The following is an 18,766-nucleotide window of genomic DNA, read 5'->3' on the forward strand; positions in this document are numbered from 1 at the left end:
TTGGTAGCTATCTCTTCGGCTCGAAGAGTTTCAGAGTTATATGCATTGCAGTGTGATTCCCCTTATCTGGTCTTCCATGCAGATAAGGTAGTTTTGCGTTCCAAACCTGGGTTTCTTCCTAAGGTGGTATCTAATAAGAATATCAATCAGGAGATTGTTGTTCCGTCACTGTGTCCTAATCCTTCTTCAAAGAAGGAACGTCTATTACACAATCTTGACTTGGTTTGTGCTTTAAAGTTTTATTTACAAGCTACTAAAGATTTTCGTCAAACATCTGCATTGTTTGTTGTCTACTCTGGACAGAGGAAAGGCCAAAAGGCTTCAGCAACTTCTCGTTCTTTTAAGTTAAGAAGTATAATCCGCTTAGCTTATTAGACTGCTGGCCAGCAGCCTCCTGAAAGAATTACAGCTCATTCCACTAGAGCGGTGGCTTCCACATGAGCTTTTAAAATTGAGGCTTCTGTTGAACAGATTTGTAAGGCGGCGACTTGGTCTTCGCTTCATACTTTTTCTAAATTCTACAAATTTGATACTTTTGCTTCTTCGGAGGCTATTTTTGGGAGAAAGGTCTTACAGGCAGTGGTGCCTTCCGTTTAAGCGCCTGCCATGTCCCTCCCTTCATCCGTGTCCTATAGCTTTGGTATTGGTATCCCACAAGTAATGGATGAATCCGTGGACTGGATACACCTTACAAGAGAAAACAAAATTTATGCTTACCTGATAAATTTATTTCTCTTGTGGTGTATCCAGTCCTCGGCCCGCCCTGTCATTTTAAGCTAGGTGTTTTTTATTTTTTAAACTACTTTCTCTTGCTTGTCTTCGGTCGAATGACTGGGAGGTGGCAGTTAGGGGAGGAGCTATATAGGAGCTATATAGACAGCTCTGCTGTGGGTGATCCTCTTGCAGCTTCCTGTTGGGAAGGAGAATATCCCACAAGTAATGGATGAATCCGTGGACTGGATACACCACAAGAGAAATAAATTTATCAGGTAAGCATAAATTTTGTTTTTTAAGCAGAGCAAGTTTGCTCTGGTTTTCTTTGGGGTTTAGCCGTAGTCCATGTCAGTCTCTTCAGTAGAGCAAGGGGTGGCTTTTAAGCATTTGGTAACTTGTGGGGTATAATCCCCACTGGGCCTCCCAAGTAATTTCATGCTTCCCTTGGTTGAAAGTTTGAGTAAGTTTACTAAGCCTTTTCTTTTTTCCACAGGTCCATGTGAGGTAGGAAGTCCCCTCTCATACCATGTGAGCTGTCCTGCTGCCAGACAGGTTTTTGAGGTAAGTGCCTATTTCTTTCCCTATTTTGGTATAAGAGAATTTGACACTTTGACAGTTAATTCTGTCTAAATATACAATCAGCCTTCTAGGTTAACGGTTTTATTGTATGGCAGTTTTCCAGGCACTGGGGATGTTTGGAGGCTCATTTTATTATGTTTTCACTTTGGTGTAGATGTTTTTTCTTTGTGTATTAATGGCTACCGGGAGGTTTGTTAGGTAACACCCACAATAGGCGTGCATATCTGAGATAGCAAGGACGTTTTTGGCGCCCTTTTTAGCGGTTTCCTGTTGTTCCTGGATGTTGCAGCTCTGTTGCATGGCTCCTCAGAGGTTGTTCATCGTTCTGTCCGGTGCGGCTTTGTGGGGGTCCGGATCATTTTCTGTCTTGGTTTTCCGGTAGGAAGGAGGTTAGGTAGACACCTCAGCAGAACTTGCTGAGGTGTGGAGGTTGCCTGTTGTTTTTTTGTGGGACTGCTGCTCTGTTTATATTTAAGTTTCTGTCTGAATTTCAGGGACTATAAAGTTTGTCTCTTTGCATTCATTTTATGAGAAATTGTTGCTGCAAGATTTATTGTACAGTTTTAAAATTTAAAGGGACGTAACGTATTTTTTGTTTCATTAAAATTCTGTTTTGAACTTAGAATTTTTTATTGATTAAGGTTTTTTTCATTTGGAATAAGATGGACTAAGAGGCCCTGCAAACTTGCTTCTTCTCTATGTTTAAATACTAATGTTGAGCCTCCTATCCCTTTTTGTTCCTCTTGTATTGAGAGAACACTACATTACAAGGATAGACTTTTTGATTCTGAGCCTTCATTGTCTAGGGCGGATGTTGTTCAGGAGTCTCCTGTTCGCGCTAATCCGTAACTTTATCCTCAAACGTCCCAATCTTCTGCAGTGCCCTGTGTTTTGTCTCAGGTTGGTTTTTCCTTTCAGGATATGGCTACCCATATATCCTCGGCAGTATCTGAGGCTTTTGTCTGCTTATCCTATGTTGCAGGGGAAGCGCAAGAGGAAGTATAAGGTTTCTGATTCTGTTGCAATTGTGTCTAGTGTTTCTTCTCATAAGTCTCAGGAGTAAGATACTTCAGTAGCATCTGAGGGGGAGATCTCAGATTCTGATAGTGTTAATCCTTGTTGTGAACCTTATGTTGTTTCCTTTAGGTTTAAGCTAGAGCACCTCCGTTTGTTGCTGAAGGAGATTTTGACTACCTTGGATGACTCTGAGGCATCAGTCATGGCTATTCCTAAGAAATCTAGTAAACTTAAATACGTTTTTTGATGTCCCTTCCTCTGAAGTTTTTCCTATACCAGATCGTGTTTCAGATATTATTGCACGAGAATGGGAGAAGCCTGGGATTCCTTTTTCCCCTTCTCCAATTTTTAGGAAGATGTTTCCTGTTGCTGATTCTATTAAGGAATCTTGGCAGATGGCTCCTAAGGTGGAGGGAGCTGTTTCCACTCTGACCAAGAGGACCACTATTCCTATTGAGGACAGCTGTTCCTTTAAATATCCTATGGATAAGAAGTTGGACGCTTTGTTTAAAAAGATTTATGTTCACCAGGGGTATCAATGGCAACCGGCTGCATTTATTGCTATGGTTACTAGTGTGGCAGCATATTGGTTTGATGCATTGTCTGGTTCTATTCAGCAAGATACTCCTCTTGAAGAAATTCAAGATAGAAATCAAGGCTTTGAAGTTGGCTAATTCCTTAATTGCAGATGCTTCTCTACAGGTCATCAAGTTGGGATCTAAAATTTCTGTTTTTGCCATTTTAGCTTGCAGAGCGTTATGGTTAAAATCCTGGCCTGCAGATGTCTCCTCTAAATCTTAGCTTTTGTCTATTCCTTACAAAGGTAAGACCTTGTTTGGGCCGGGTTTGGCTGAGATTATTTCTGATTTTACGGGAGGGAAGGGGCATTCTCTTCCTCAGGATAAAAGAAATAAACAGAAGGGTCGGTAGAGTAATTTTTGTTTCTTTCGTAACTTCTCTGGTAAATCTTCCTCTTCTTCCTCCAAGCAGGAACAGTCCAAGCCATCTTGGAAGACAAATCAATCTTGGAATAAGGGGAAGCAGTCCAGGAAGCCTGTTGCTGACTCAAAATCAGCATGAAGGGTCTGCCCCCGATCTGGGAATGGATCTTGTGGGGGGCAGACTCCTCTTTCTTCGATCAAGTTTGGGTTTGAGATGTTCAGGATCCCTAGTAGATATCGTGTCCCAGTGTTAAAAACTGGAGTTCAAGAATTTTCCTCCCAGAGACAGGTTTCTTCTCTCCAGGTTATCTGTAAACCAGTCTTGCTCTTGCGTTCCTTCCTCGGCCGTCAGTGGCTCAGTGCATGGAGGTTATTGGTCTGATGGTTTCAGTCATGGACATTAGTCAGTTTGCTCGGTACCATCTCAGACCTCTGCAGTTATGCTTGCTCAGGCAGTGGAACGGGGATTATGCGGATCTATCTCCAAAGATTGTTCTAGATTAGATGTCCAGAGATTCTCTTCCATGGTGGTTGTCTCAGGGAACTTGCTTTCGCAGACCTGCGTGGGTGATTGTATCCACGTATGCCAGTTTGCTGGGCTCGGCTGCTGTCTGGGGTTCATTAGAGTCTCAGGGTCTATGGACTCGGGAGGAGTCGGTTCTTCCACTTAATGTTTTGGAACTGAGAGCAGTTTTCAATACTCTTCTATCCTGGCCTCAGCTAGCTTCAACCCAGTTCATCATGTTTCAGTCGGACAACATAATGTCAGTGGCTTACATCAATCATCAGGGAGGATCTCTGAGTTCCTTGATCATGACAGAGGTAGCCAAGATTATTCGGTGGGCAGAGATTCACAACTGTTGTCTGTCTGCTATCCACATTCCAGGGGTGGACAATTGGGAAGCAGATTTTCTGACAGACCTTTCATCTGGGGGAGTGGGAACTTTATCCAGAGGTATTTTCCAGCTCGATTCTCATTGCTCTGCTTGGCCTCACATATTCTAGTTTGCAGATCTGGTGGAGATGCCGTTAAGGAAGGACCTTCTTCTGCAGGGTCCCTTCCTTCATCCAAATCTCGTTTCTCTGAAGCTGACTGCTTGGAGATTAAACGCTTGGTTTTTCTGAGTCAGTCATTGAGACTATGATTCAGGTTCGGAAGTCTGTGACTAAGAAGATTTATTGTAAGATTTGGCATAAATATTTGTATTGGTGTGAATCCAAAGGCTACTCGTGGAGTAGAGTTAAGATTCCTAGGATTTTGTCTTTTCTCCAGTAGGGTTTGGAGAAAGATTTATCTGCTAGTACCCTGAAGGGTCAAATTTCTGCTTTAACTATTTTATTGCACAAGTGCCTGGCGGATGTGCCAGATGTTCATTCTTTTTTGTCAGGCCTTGGTTAGAATTCGGCCTGTGTTTAAGTCTACTACTCCACCTTTGGTTCTTAGAGTCTTAATTTGGTTCTTAGAGTCATTCAACACGCTCCGTTTGAACCTATGCATTTTTTGGATATTAAGATGTTATCTTAGAAGGTTTTGTTTCTGGTGGCTATTGCTTCGGCTCGAAGAGTTTCGGAGCTTTCAGCCTTACAGTATGAATCGCCTTTTCTTATTTTTCAGTCTGATAAGGTAGTTCTGCGTACTGCCTTGGGTTTTCTTCCCAAGGTTGTTTCTGATAAGAATATTAATCAAGAGATTGTTGTTCCTTCTTTGTGTCCTAATCCTTCTTCTCATAAGGAGCGTTTGTTGCACAAACTGGATGTGGTTCGTGCATTGAAATATTATTTGCAGGCGATTAAGGATTTTCGCCAGTCTTCTTTATTTGTTGTCTTTTCTGGGAAGCGTAAGGGTAAGAAAGCTTTTGCTACTTCTCTTTCTTTTTGGTTGAGGAGAGTTATTCGCTTGGCATATTAGACTGCTGGTCAGCAGCCTCCTGAGAGAATCACGGCTCATTCCACGAGGGCCGTTTCATCTTCCTGGGCTTTTAAAAAATGGAGCTTCTGTAGTTCAGCTTTGCAAGGCTGCGACTTGATCATCTTTGCATACTTTTTCTAAATTTTACAAATTTGATACTTTTGCTTCAGCAGAGACTTCTTTTGGGAGAAGGTTTTTCAAGCAGTGGTGCCTTATGTTTAGGTTAACTGTCCCTCCCTTATCATCCCTGTTCTCTAGCTTGGGTATTGGTTCCCAACAGTAATTAAGATGATCCGTCATTAGAAAGAAAACATATTTCATGCTTACCTGATAAATGTCTTTCTGTCATGTAATTGGCAAGAGTCCATGAGCTAGTGACATATGGGATATACAATCCTACCAGGAGGGGCAAAGTTTCCCAAACCTCAAAATGCCTATAAATACACCCCTCACCACACCCACAATTCAGTTTTACAAACTTTGCCTCCTATGGAGGTGGTGAAGTAAGTTTGTGCTAAGATTTCTATGTTGATATGCGCTTCTCAGCATTGTTGAAGCCCGATTCCTCTCAGAGTACAGCGAATGTCAGAGGGACGTGAAGGGAGTATCACTTATTTTAATACAATGATTTCCCTAACGGGGTTCTATTTCATAGGTTCTCTGTTATCGGTCGTAGAGATTCATCTCCTACCTCCCTTTTCAGATTGACGATATACTCTCAATTTACCATTACCTCTACTAATAACTGTTTTAGTACTGGTTTGGCTATCTGCTATGTGTGGATGGGTGTCTTTGGGTAAGTATGTTTTTATTACTTAAGACACTCTCAGGTATGGTTTGGCACTTTATGCAATTATATAAAGTTCTAAATATATGTATTGTACTTATATTTGCCATGAGTCAGGTTCCTGTATTTCCTTCTGCAGACTGTCAGTTTCATATTTGGGAATGTAAACTGTTTAAGAAATTTATTTCTTACCTGGGGTTTAGTCTTTTTTTCAATTTGACTACTTTTTGCAATTGCGGGTGTTAGGCCCGCGGGTGCGTCAAATGCTAGACTTTATTGCGTCATTTTTGGCGCAATCTTTTTTGGCGTGAAAAAATACGTTTATGACGCAACTTCGTAATTTCCGGCGTCATACGTGACGCCGAGACCTTTCACGCGGCGGCGTCATTAGTGACGCAAGTGTGTCATTTCCGGTAATTTTTGGCGCCAAAAAAGTTTACGTTACGTTGTGCGTCATACTTGGCGCCAATTTTTTTTCATTATTTCAATACCCCATTGATGTTAGCCTCCTGCTTTCTTCTCTATCAAGAGGCCTATGCTTTTGCATTTTTTCCCATTCCTGAAACTGTCATTTAAGGAAATAGATCATTTTGCTTTATATGTTGTTTTTTTCTTTTACATTGAGCAAGATGTCCCAATCCGATCCTGTCTCTGAAGTTTCTGCTGGAACATTGCTGCCTGACATCGGTTCTACCAAAGCTAAGTGCATTTGTTGTAAAATTGTAGAAATGATTCCACCGAATGTCATTTGTAATTGTTGTCATGATAAACTTTTACATGCAGATAGTGTTTCTATCAGTAATAGTACATTGCCAGTTGCAGTTCCTTCAACTTCTAATGTGCATGATATACCTGTATATTTTAAAGAATTTGTTTTTGAATCTATTATGAAGGCTTTGTCTGCATTTCCACCTTCTAATAAACGTAAAAGGTCTTTTAAAACTTCTCATTTAGCTGATGAAATTTCAAATGACCAACAACATAATAATTCATCCTCTTCTGTTTCAGATAGATCCTCAGCAGAAGATCTTTCCTCAGATATTGACACTGACAAATCTACATATTTATTTAAAATAGAGTATATGCGTTCTTTATTAAAAGAAGTGTTAATTACTTTGGATATTGAGGTAACCAGTCCTATTGACGTTCAGTCTAATAAACGTTTAAATGCTGTTTTTAAACCTCCTGTGGTTTCGACAGGTGTTTTTCCCATACCTGAGGCTATTTCTGATATGATTTCTAGGGAATGGACTAAGCCAGGTACTTCCTTTATTCCTTCTTCAAGGTTTAAGAGATTGTATCCTTTACCAGCAAAATCTATAGAGTTTTGGGAAAAGATCCCCAAAATTGATGGGGCTATTTCTACTCTTGCTAAACGTACCACTATTCCTATGGAAGATAGCACTTCCTTTAAGGATCCTTTAGATAGGAAGCTTGAATCTTATCTAAGGAAGGCCTATTTATATTCAGGTCATCTTCTCAGACCTGCTATTTCTTTGGGTGATGTTGCGGCTGCATCAACTTTCTGGTTGGAAAATTTAGCGCAACATGAATTGGATTCTGACATATCAAGCATTGTTTACTTACTGCAACATGCTAATCATTTTATTTGTGATGCCATTTTTGATATTATCAAAATTGATGTTAGATCCATGTCTTTAGCTGTATTAGCTAGAAGAGCTTTGTGGCTTAAATCTTGGAATGCTGATATGACATCTAAATCTAGATTACTATCTCTTTCTTTCCAAGGTAATAATTTATTTGGTTCTCAGTTGGATTCTATTATTTCAACTATCACTGGAGGAAAAGGAGTTTTTTTGCCTCAGGATAAAAAACCTAAGGGTAAATCTAAGGCTTCTAACCGTTTTCGTTCCTTCCGTCAGAATAAGGAACAAAAACTCAATCCTCCTCCCAAGGAATCTGCTTCCAGTTGGAAGCCTTCCTCAAATTGGAATAAATCCAAGCCATTTAAGAAACCAAAGTCTGCCCCTAAGTCCGCATGAAGGTGCGGCCCTCATTCCAGCTCAGCTGGTAGGGGGCAGATTAAGGTTTTTCAAGCATTTTTGGATAAAATCTGTCCAAAATCATTGGATTCAGAGCATTGTCTCTCAAGGGTATCGAATAGGATTCAAAGTAAGACCTCCTGTGAGAAGATTTTTTCTCTCACACATTCCTGTAAATCCATTAAAAGCTCAGGCTTTTCTGAAGTGTGTTTCAGACCTGGAGTCTTCAGTGGTAATCATGCCAGTTCCTCCTCAGGAACAAGGTTTGGGGTTTTATTCAAACCTATTCATTGTACCAAAGAAAGAAAATTTGTTCAGACCAGTTCTGGATCTGAAAATTTTGAATCGTTATGTAAGAGTACCAACTTTCAAGATGGTGACTATAAGGACTATTCTGCCTTTTGTTCAGCAAGGACATTATATGTCCACAATAGACTTGCAGGATGCATACCTTCATATTCCGATTCATCCAGAACACTATCAGTTTCTGAGATTCTCTTTTCTAGACAAGCATTACCAATTTGTTGCTCTTCCATTTGGCCTAGCAACAGCTCCAAGAATCTTTTCAAAGGTTCTGGGTGTCCTACTATCTGTAATAAGAGAACAGGGTATTGCAATGTTTCCTTATTTGGAAAATATCTTGGTACTAGCTCAGTCTTTACATACTGCAGAATCTCACACGAATCAACTAGTGTTGTTTCTTCAGAAACATGGTTGGAGGATCAATTTACCAAAAAGTTTCTTGATTCCTCAGACAAGGGTCACCTTTTTAGGCTTCCAGATAGATTCAGTGTCCATGACTCTGTCTCTAACAGACATGAGACGTTTAAAATTGGTTGCAGCCTGCCGGCACCTTCAGTCTCAGTCATTCCCTTCAGTGGCTATGTGCATGGAAGTTTTAGGTCTCATGACAGCAGCTACAGCTTTGTATGCTGAATCAATGGTGCAGGGATTATACAAAGATATCACAATTAATATCCTTGAATCCCGATGTACGACACTCTCTGATATGGTGGATAGATCACCATCGTTTGGTTCAAGGGGCTTCTTTTGTTCGCCCAACCTGGACTGTGATCACAACAGATGCGAGTCTTTCAGGTTGGGGAGCTGTTTGGGGGTCTCTGACAGCACAAGGGGTTTGGAAATCTCAAGAGGCAAGATTACCAATAAATATTTTAGAACTTCGTGCAATTCTCAGGGCTCTTCAGTTCTGGCCTCTGCTAAAGAGAGAACCGTTCATTTCTTTTCAGACAGACAATATCACAACTGTGGCTTATGTCAATCATCAGGGTGGGACTCAGTCCCCAAGCTATGAAAGAAGTATCTCGGATACTTGCTTGGGCGGAATCCAGCTCCTGTCTAATCTCTGCGGTACATATCCCAGGCGTAGACAATTGGGAGGCGGATTATCTCAGCCGCCAGACTTTACATCCAGGGGAGTGGTCTCTCCATCCAGATGTATTTTCTCAGATTGTTCAGATGTGGGGGCTTCCAGAGAGAGATCTCATGGCCTCTCATCTAAACAAGAAACTTCCCAGATACCTGTCCAGGTCCAGGGATGTTAAGGCGGAAGCAGTGGATGCGCTGACACTTCCTTGGTGTTATCAACCTGCTTACATCTTCCCGCCTCTAGTTCTCCTTCCAAGAGTGATTTGCAAAATCATCATGGAACAGTCTTTTGTGTTGCTGGTGGCTCCAGCATGGCCACACAGGTTTTGGTATGCGGATCTGGTTCGGATGTCCAGTTGCCCGCCTTGGCCACTTCCGTTACGGCGGGACCTACTATCTCAAGGTCCGTTCTTCCATCAGGATCTCGAGTCATTATATTTGAAGGTGTGGAAATTGAACGCTTAGTTCTAAGTCATAGAGGTTTCTCTGATTCAGTAATTAATACGATGTTACAAGCTCGTGAATCTGTCTCTAGAAAGATTTATTATAGAGTTTGGAAGACTTACATTTCATGGTGTTCTTCTCATAAATTCTCCTGGCATTCTTTTAGAATTCCTAGAATTTTGCAGTTTCTTCAGGATGGTTTGGATAAGGGTTTGTCTGCAAGTTCCTTGAAAGGACAAATTTCCGCTCTTTCTGTTTTATTTCACAGAAAGATTGCTATACTTCCTGATACAGGCTTTAGTTCGTATTAAGCCTGTCATTAAGTCAATTTCTTCTCCTTGGAGTCTTAATTTGGTTCTGAGGGCTTTACAGGCTCCTCCATTTGAACCTATGCATTCTTTGGACATTAAACTACTTTCTTGGAAAGTGTTGTTCCTTTTGGCTATCTCTTCTGCTAGAAGAGTTTCTGAGCTATCTGCTCTTTCTTGTGAGTCTCCTTTTCTGATTTTTCATTAGGATAAGGCAGTTTTGCGGACTTCTTTTGAATTTTTACCTAAGGTTGTGAATTCTAACAACATTAGTAGAGAAATTGTTGTCCCTTCCTTGTGTCCTAATCCTAAGAATTATCTGGAGAGATCCTTACATTCTTTGAATGTGGTAAGAGCTTTGAAATATTATGTGGAAGCTACTAAAATTTTCAGGAAGACTTCTAGTCTATTTGTTTTATTTTCTGGTCCCAGGAAAGGTCAGAAAGCTTCTGCTATTTCCTTGGCTTCTTGGTTGAAACTTTTGATTCATCAAGCTTATTTGGAGTCGGGTCAAACCCCGCCTCAGAGAATTACAGCTCATTCTTCTAGATCAGTCTCCACTTCATGGGCTTTTAAGAATGAAGCTTCAGTCGATCAGATTTGCAAAGCAGCCACTTGGTCCTCTTTGCGTTGATGTATTTGCTTCTTCGGAAGCAGTTTTTGGTAGAAAAGTTCTTCAGGCAGCTGTTTCAGTTTGATTCTTCTGCTTTTTGATTTAAGTTTTTTTCTTTCAAAAGTGAAAATAAACTTATTTTTGGGTTGTGGATTATTTTCTCAGCGGAATATGGCTGTTTTTGTTTTATTCCCTCCCTCTCTAGTGACTCTTGAGTGGAAGACTCCACATCTTGGGTATTGATATCCCATATGTCACTAGCTCATGGCCTCTTGCCAATTACATGAAAGAAAGCATAATTTATGTAAGAACTTACCTGATAAATTCATTTCTTTCCATGAGGCCCACCCTTTTTATGGTGGTTATGATTTTTTGTATAAAGCACAATTATTTCCAAATTTCCTTTGTTGATGCTTTCTACTCCTTTCTTTATCACCCCACTACTTGGCTATTCGTTAAACTGAATTGTGGGTGTGGTGAGGGGTGTATTTATAGGCATTTTGAGGTTTGGGAAACTTTGCCCCTCCTGGTAGGATTGTATATCCCATGTGTCACTAGCTCATGGACTCTTGCCAATATGAAAGAAATGAATTTATCAGGTAAGTTCTTACATAAATTATGTTTTGTTGACACGGTGAGTCCCTGGCCCGCCCTGTTTTTCAGACAGTTTGCTTTTCTTTAAACTTCAGGCACCTCTGCACCTTAGATTACTTCCTTTCTCCTTTCCCTTTGGTCAAATGACTGGGGATTGTAGGTAGGGGGGGGGAGTGGTATTTAACAGCTTTTGCTTTGGTGCTCTTTGCCTCCTCTTACTGGTCAGGAGTGATATTCCCAGCAGCAATTAAGATGATTTGTGGATAAGAAATAAATGTATCAGGTAAGAATAAATTGTTTTTTTGTATTTTTTTATTTAAATACACTCAGCACCTTCCTGTTATGCTCTGCGCCAAAATCCGTCCCTCCCTTAGCACATCTAAAACAGTTACTACAGTTACTAGTACTGCTTAATTCTGCATTCTGTGGCTCTGCTCACACTGATTGAGCTTTCTATTCACTCCTCTGTGTACCATTGATTCCTGGCAATCAAGTAAGTCACCTAGGTACACTTTGCATAACTCAGCCATACACAGTATTTCCTACTGTAACCCTATAACTGCCAAACAGCTCAGCAGTGATATTCTCTAACTGAACCTGTATGATTTCTGCACTTTTTAATAAACCTCATATTTCCTTTCCCTGGAGCCTCTCTGAGGTTTATATCTCCACATAAAGACCCTCTTTCCCTAGTGCCCCACTGACCTCTACATACCTCATTATACTAGCGATTAGACTGCTGACTCTGCATTTCCCCTGTTAGTCATACGCATACAAGAGAACTCCGATCAGACGTTATATCCCTGCAGATATTTAGTTTTCTCAAAGAAATAAAAACACTAGTTTCTCTGTATATAACGGCCAAGTTGTATATTATCAATCTGATGGTAAGCAGTAGCACAGCCCACAGTGGATATTTAACACAGGAAAAAGACAATGATAATTATGGGGGAAAGGTTTAAACCTTAGCTGCCCTTTTTACTACATGTACTAAGGTATTATGTGCTTGCAGCATCTCTGCCTACAGTTTGAATATGACAATTCTTGCCAAATGTACCTTATAAAATGGAACTCCCCAAGACAGCACTTTGACATGTAACTACTTAAAATACCTTCATGAACATTGATTAAAAGCTTTATTTGTTGTTCAAAATTCAAGTATATAATTGAATTACAAAATAATATTTTTGTTGATGGAGTTCTTTTTTAATGTTAACCATCACCCAGAGTGGAAAATCTACTTTCACTTTTAAGGTAAAATTACTAAATGTTTGTTTTTGTATTTTCTTTTGAATTTTTGTAGGATAGTGGGGACTATCCATTAACCATGGCCGGCCCTCAGTGGAAGAAATTCAAATACAGTTTTTGTGAGTTCATTGGAGTATTGGTCCGACAGTGTCAGTACAGCATTATATATGATGAGTATATGATGGATACTGTAATTTCTCTTCTCACTGGACTTTCTGACTCACAAGTTCGAGCATTTCGACACACAAGCACTTTAGCAGGTTTGTTTGCTAGTTGTATTCTACAAATAAGTCACAACATTTCAGTAAACATAAAAAATATCTTACTTTTGATCAGCTTTGTCTTTGTCAATCTTAAAGGGACACTGAACCCAAATGTTTTCTTTCGTAATTCAGATAGAGCATGCAATTTAAGCAACTTTCTAATTTACGCCTATTATCAATTTTTATTTGTTCTCTTGCTATCTTTATTTTTTAAAAGAAGGCATCTAAACGAAGGAGCCAGACATTTTTGGTTCGGAACACCGGACAGCACTTAATTATTGGTGGGTGAATGTATGGCCAGTCAGCAAGAACAACCCAGGTTGTGAATCAAAAATGGGCTGGCATCTAAACTTACATTCTTGCTTTTCAAATAAAGATACCAAGAGAATGAAGAAATTTGATAATAGGAGTAAATTAAAAAGTTGCTTAAAATTGCATGCTCTTTTCAAATCACAAATTAAAAAAATTGGGTTCAGTGTTCCTTTAAAGCTCTCACTAGTAAATAACACTATTTCCTCTTTAAACCAATTTTTCTTCAGCAGTTAGCCATGCAAATCCATAATGTTCTTATAAATGTGTAAATAAGCTTTGCACCACATTTCTAGCAAAAGCAATGTTTTGGGATATGTGGTTATTTTCCAAAAATGTATTTGACTTGACACATGATATTCATTATTTCCATCTTAATATGGGAAGAGTCCACAGCTGCATTCATTGTGGAAAATACTGAAGCTGGCCACCAGGAGGAGGCAAAGACACCCCAGCCAAAGGCTTAAATACCTCCCCCACTTCCTCATAACCTCAGTCATTCTTTGGCTTTTGTCACAGGAGGTTGGCAGAGAAGTGTTAGATTTCGGAGTAGTCTCTTATGGAGGGTAGAACTCTTCGAGATAGGACTGGAGTTTTAAGTAGTCATGTCAGCCTCTCAGTGAGAGCATGGTTGAAAGTTCGAGTCCTGAGATGAAGGGAGAGTCTTATCTGAAAAATCATCCCGAGTCATATTAACAGCTCCATAGGCAATCGGCGTTGACGTGTTTCGCTGTCTGCTTTCTTCACTCCAGTCCATGTCAAAAGCGATGCTACTATCTGTCACACTTGAAGGGCCGGGTTCCTGTTCTACGGCGTAGATTCTGGTAAGATTGTTTCATATTTTATACATGTATGATAACGCAAGAAAACAGGGTCACAGTGTGACTCCTTTTATCTGTATAGAATCAATTGTTAATATCTCCTGAGGGGGATTATTGAACAGGAGGGAATAATCATATATGTTTATTTGATTTTTTGCTGCTTTTATGTGTGAGATGTTATGGGCTCATAGGCTGTTATGGAATATACGGGTTTCACTTTCACTTTCACTTTGAGAGCCATGCAGCTTACAAGCTTGGCACACTTTCTCATAGCAAGGACGGTCCTGCATTGTGCACCATGTGATTCATTCCCTTTTTTCCTGACCGGGTGTCTATCAGAGAGAAGTCATAAATCTCTGTACTCTCTGGGTCATAGGAGGTGGTGAGTGCCCAAGCCATTGGGGTCTAAGGTTGTCTTTTTTTTTTGGAATAAAGTAAGATGTTTTATTTCTCTAGTTCTCCTGGTTATTGCAGTAGCGATGGTGGATTCTGTTACTTTAGAGGGCACTCCCTCTATTCCTAATGAGTAATTCCTGTTTATAAAGTGAGGAGGCCTTAGTTCCGCCCTCTCAATTATGTTCCATATGCCTTGATAATGTGATAATATCGATCATGTTTGATACCACAGAGCCGTCCACCTCTGAGGAGCTGTCATCCAATGAGGTGCGTACCCTACATTTTTTTTCTACACATGCAGTTTTCCCGTAGCATTGCTGATCCTCCATCTGGAGGGGGCCTTTTTTTTCACCAGACGTTACTGCGCAGTTCAGATGGCGGTGTCTGTGGCCTTTAATTCTTTACCTCGCTCTGCAAAGCGAAATGTTACATATTGCACTCCTTCCCAGAGTACATCAGATAATTTATTGGATTTAACTAAGGGGTTATCCAAGGATGAAGTTCTTTGAGACTTCAGAGTATGAAGATTCTGGGGCGGAGTCTGCTGACTTTAGTTTAGGAATTTGTGCCTTCTTCTAAAGGAAGTTTTTGGAGTTTGAGGACAGCGTGTTATCTTATCCTTCCCTGCTCCTGTTAAATGGCGAACATTATTAAGAATGAATGGGACAGGATTGGATTCCTTTTCCCCTCTTCTCCCTTTTAACAAATTGTCCCCAGTCCTGGACTCTCAATGGAGTTGTGAGGTTCCGTCCCTAAATGGGATGGCGTTATCTTCACCCTTGCTAAACGTACTACTATCCCGCTTGCGGGTAGTTCTTCGTTTGAAGAGCCCATGGATAAATGATGGAAACTCTGTTAAGAAAGATGTTTCAACATACGGGATACTTGTTTCAACCGGCGGCGGCTGTTGTCGCGGTTACTGGAGAAACTACCTTCTGGTGTGACTCCTTTTAAGATTTGATCGGGGTGGAGGATTCCCTTGACGTTACTCAAACGATTTACGGCTTTGAGGGTTGTTAATTCTTTTATCTGTACTGCTATTAGTGCCAGGGTGCCAGGAATCAGACTGAGACGAGAAGTGCAAAAATAATCACACCTTTATTCATAGCAAAAAAATAATAAAAATTCCACAAGTCAAACAACAAGCCAGGAGTCAAAACCAGAGCTGGTAGTCAGACAAGCCGAGTCAGGAGCCAAAGCGAATAGTTAGACCAGCCGGAATCAGGAACAAGGAAAATAGCAGAGTCAGGAACATGCCAGGGATCAGGAACCAGGAAGGACGTCAGGCAGCCAGGTAATACACAGGAACTCTCACAAACAGGTCTGAGACAACGCAAAGGCAAAGCATACTGAACAGAGGCCTTTTAAATAATAAGTGATGACATCACAAATCTGAGACTGCATCCTGTCTCACATGGATGATGCACACCAGTCTGGCCATAAAAGGAAGTGTAGGAAATGAGCAGCACCCCCCCCCCCCCCCCCCCACAATGCACCATAGTCAGGAAGAGAGGTGAGTAAAATGGCTGCCAGCAGCACATGGAAAACACAACAGGGAAAAAACCCTGACAGTACCCTCCCCTCAACGACCCCTCCCTCGCGGGAGAACAAAAGGCTTATTGGGGAAACGGTCATGGAAGGCACGGAGGGGAGCAGGAGCATGAACATCCGAGGAGGGAACCCAAGAACGCTCCTCCGGACCGTAGTGCCTCCAGTGAACCAAATACTGTACATGGCCCCTGGACATACGAGAGTCAATAATGCTGCTGACCTCATACTCCTCATGGTTGTCAACAAAGATAGGATGGGGACGAGGCAACACAGTGGTAAACCGATTACAAACCAATGGTTTCAAGAGGGAGACATAAAAAACATTGGAGATGCGCATAGCAGGAGGAAGGTCGAGTGTAGACCACAGGATTAACCCGTCGGAGTGTTCGAAAAGGACCAACATAACAGGGAGCCAATTTATTGGAAGGCACACGAAGGTTCAAGTTGCGGGAGGACAGCCAAACTCTCTCACCAACCTGGTAGGAAGGTGCGGGCAGATGCCTACGATCAGCCTGGAATTTTTGGCGCTGCATAGAACGATGAAGGCAATCCTGAATCTGCACCCATGTGGAACGGAGTTGCTGGAGATGCTCCTCCAAAGCCAGAATACCCTGAGATATGAATGAATCGGGCAACAAGGATGGTTGAAACCCATAATTCGCCATGAACGGGGATAACTTGGAGGAAGCATTAATATAACTATTACGAGCAAACTCTGCCCAAGGTAACAGTTCAGACCAATTATTGTGGTGATCTGAGACATAGAAACGGAGGAACTGTTCCAGAGCTTGATTAGACCATTCCGCAGCCCCATTGGATTGAGGGTGAAATGCTGAGGAGAAGGAAAGCTGGATCCCCATTTGAGCACAAAAGGAATGCCAAAATCTGGAGACAAACTGGCTACCCCGGTTCGACACTACATGGGTTACCCAAGGAGATAAACGGAAGACCTCCCGGGCAAAAATCGAAGCAAGCTCCTGAACGGTAGGCAGCTTCATCAAGGGAATGCAATGTGACATTTTAGAAAAACAGTCAACCACCATAAGGATAACAGTATTGCCATTGGAAACAGGGAGCTCGACAATGAAGTCCATGGAAAGATGTGTCCAAGGAAGCTCACCATTAGCAATAGGTTGAAGAAGACCCACAGGAAGACGTTGAGGAGTCTTATTCTGTGCACAAACTGAGCAGGAGGCAACATATGCAGCAATATCAGAATAAAGACCTGGCCACCAGATTTCTCGAGTGACAGACCAAATCATTTGGTTCTTGCCTGGGTGACCTGGGGCTTTAGGATAGTGGTAAGTGTGCAAAAGTTTAGTTCGAAGATTCTCAGGAACAAAACACCACTAGGTTTCTTAGGAGGTGCATTGGTTTGTGCAGCTAGGATCTCCTCCCCCAAGGGAGAAGTGAAATTAGTACGTATGGTAGCCAAAATATGGTCAGGAGGTATAACAGGAGTAGGTACAGACTCCTCCTTGGACAGAGGCAAAAATTGTCGAGAGAGGGCATCAGCCCTAACATTCTTACTACCAGGCAGGTAGGAGACCACATTATTAAACCGAGACAAAAATAGCGCCCATCTGGCCTGGCGGGGCGACAAACGTTTTGCTTCAGATAGATAAATTAAATTCTTGTGGTCAGTAGGAATGAGCACTGGCACGCTAGTACCCTCGAGAAGATGCCTCCATTCCTTGAGTGCCAAAATTATGGCCAGTAATTCCGTGTTGCCAATTTCATAATTGTACTCCGCTGGAGACAATTTCTTAGAGAAGAAACCACACGGATGCAAGGAACCGTCCGGCGTAGGACTTTGAGACAAGAGGGCACTAACTCCAGTCTCAGATGCATCGACCTCAAGAACGAAAGGCAGGACAGGGTTAGGATGAGCCAGAACTGGAGCGGCAGCAAAGGCAGTCTTAAGACTATCAAAGGCCTTAATGGCAATAGATGACCAATGGAGTGGATCATTCTCTTTACGGGTCATGTCTGTGGTAGGTTTGACCAAGGAAGAAAAGTTTTTAATAAACTTTCTATAGTAATTAGTGAACCCCAAAAATCGTTGAATAGACCGAAGACCAACTGGGGGAGGCCACTGCAGAACTGCAGATAACTTGTCAGGATCCATGGAGAACCCTGCAACGGAGATAACATAACCTAGGAAGGTTACTTGAGTCTGATGGAACTCACATTTCTCAAGTTTACAAAACAGGCCGTTCTCACGTAGTCTCTGAAGAACCAATGTAACATCAGAATGATGAGCCTCAAGTGTGGGTGAGTGTATGAGGATGTCGTCTAAGTACACCACAACACACTGTTGCAACATATCTCGTAGGATATCATTAATAATTTCCTGAAAAACAGCAGGAGCATTACATAGGCCAAAGGGCATTACAAGATACTCATAATGCCCGCTCCTGGTGTTAAATGCTGTTTTCCATTCGTGACCCTCCTTAATCCTAACGAGATTGTACGCTCCTCTCAAATCAAGTTTAGTAAAGACCGTAGCTCCCTTGAGGCGGTCAAAGAGTTCCGTACCTTGTCAAACACGTCTAGGAACTCTCAGTACTCCTCTGGCAATTACCGAAGAAGTGCACAAGACTTTAACTGGTTTCCGAAGACAAGTGGAAATACATTGCAGGGACCACGACAAAATTTCAGACCTGCGCCAGTCGAGACTGGGATTGTGCTTTTGGACCCAGGGATAACCCACAACAACCGGAAAATGCAGAGTTTATCACCTGGAACTGGAGGGTTTCAAAATGGAGAGCCCCAACAGCCATGGACAACGGAGCAGTTTCGTGAGTAACAAGTGCGGGCTGAAGGGGCCTGCCATCAATGGCCTCAATAGCAAATGGAACGGACCTAGGCAAAACAGGA

General features: G+C 41.6%; 1 protein-coding gene across 1 annotated transcript in view; it reads left to right on the forward strand.

Annotated features, from left to right (window-relative positions):
* The window catches only part of STAG2 (stromal antigen 2), an 848,979-nt gene that overhangs the window by 287,950 nt on the left and 542,263 nt on the right, over nt 1–18,766 (forward strand). Inside the window, exon 8 of the mRNA XM_053699120.1 lies at nt 12,602–12,806. Within this exon, the coding sequence (XP_053555095.1) occupies nt 12,602–12,806 (205 nt within the window). The remainder of the gene's footprint in view (nt 1–12,601; nt 12,807–18,766) is intronic.

The sequence above is a fragment of the Bombina bombina genome, chromosome 1, assembly GCF_027579735.1.
Source record: "Bombina bombina isolate aBomBom1 chromosome 1, aBomBom1.pri, whole genome shotgun sequence".
Classification (NCBI taxonomy): domain Eukaryota; kingdom Metazoa; phylum Chordata; class Amphibia; order Anura; family Bombinatoridae; genus Bombina; species Bombina bombina.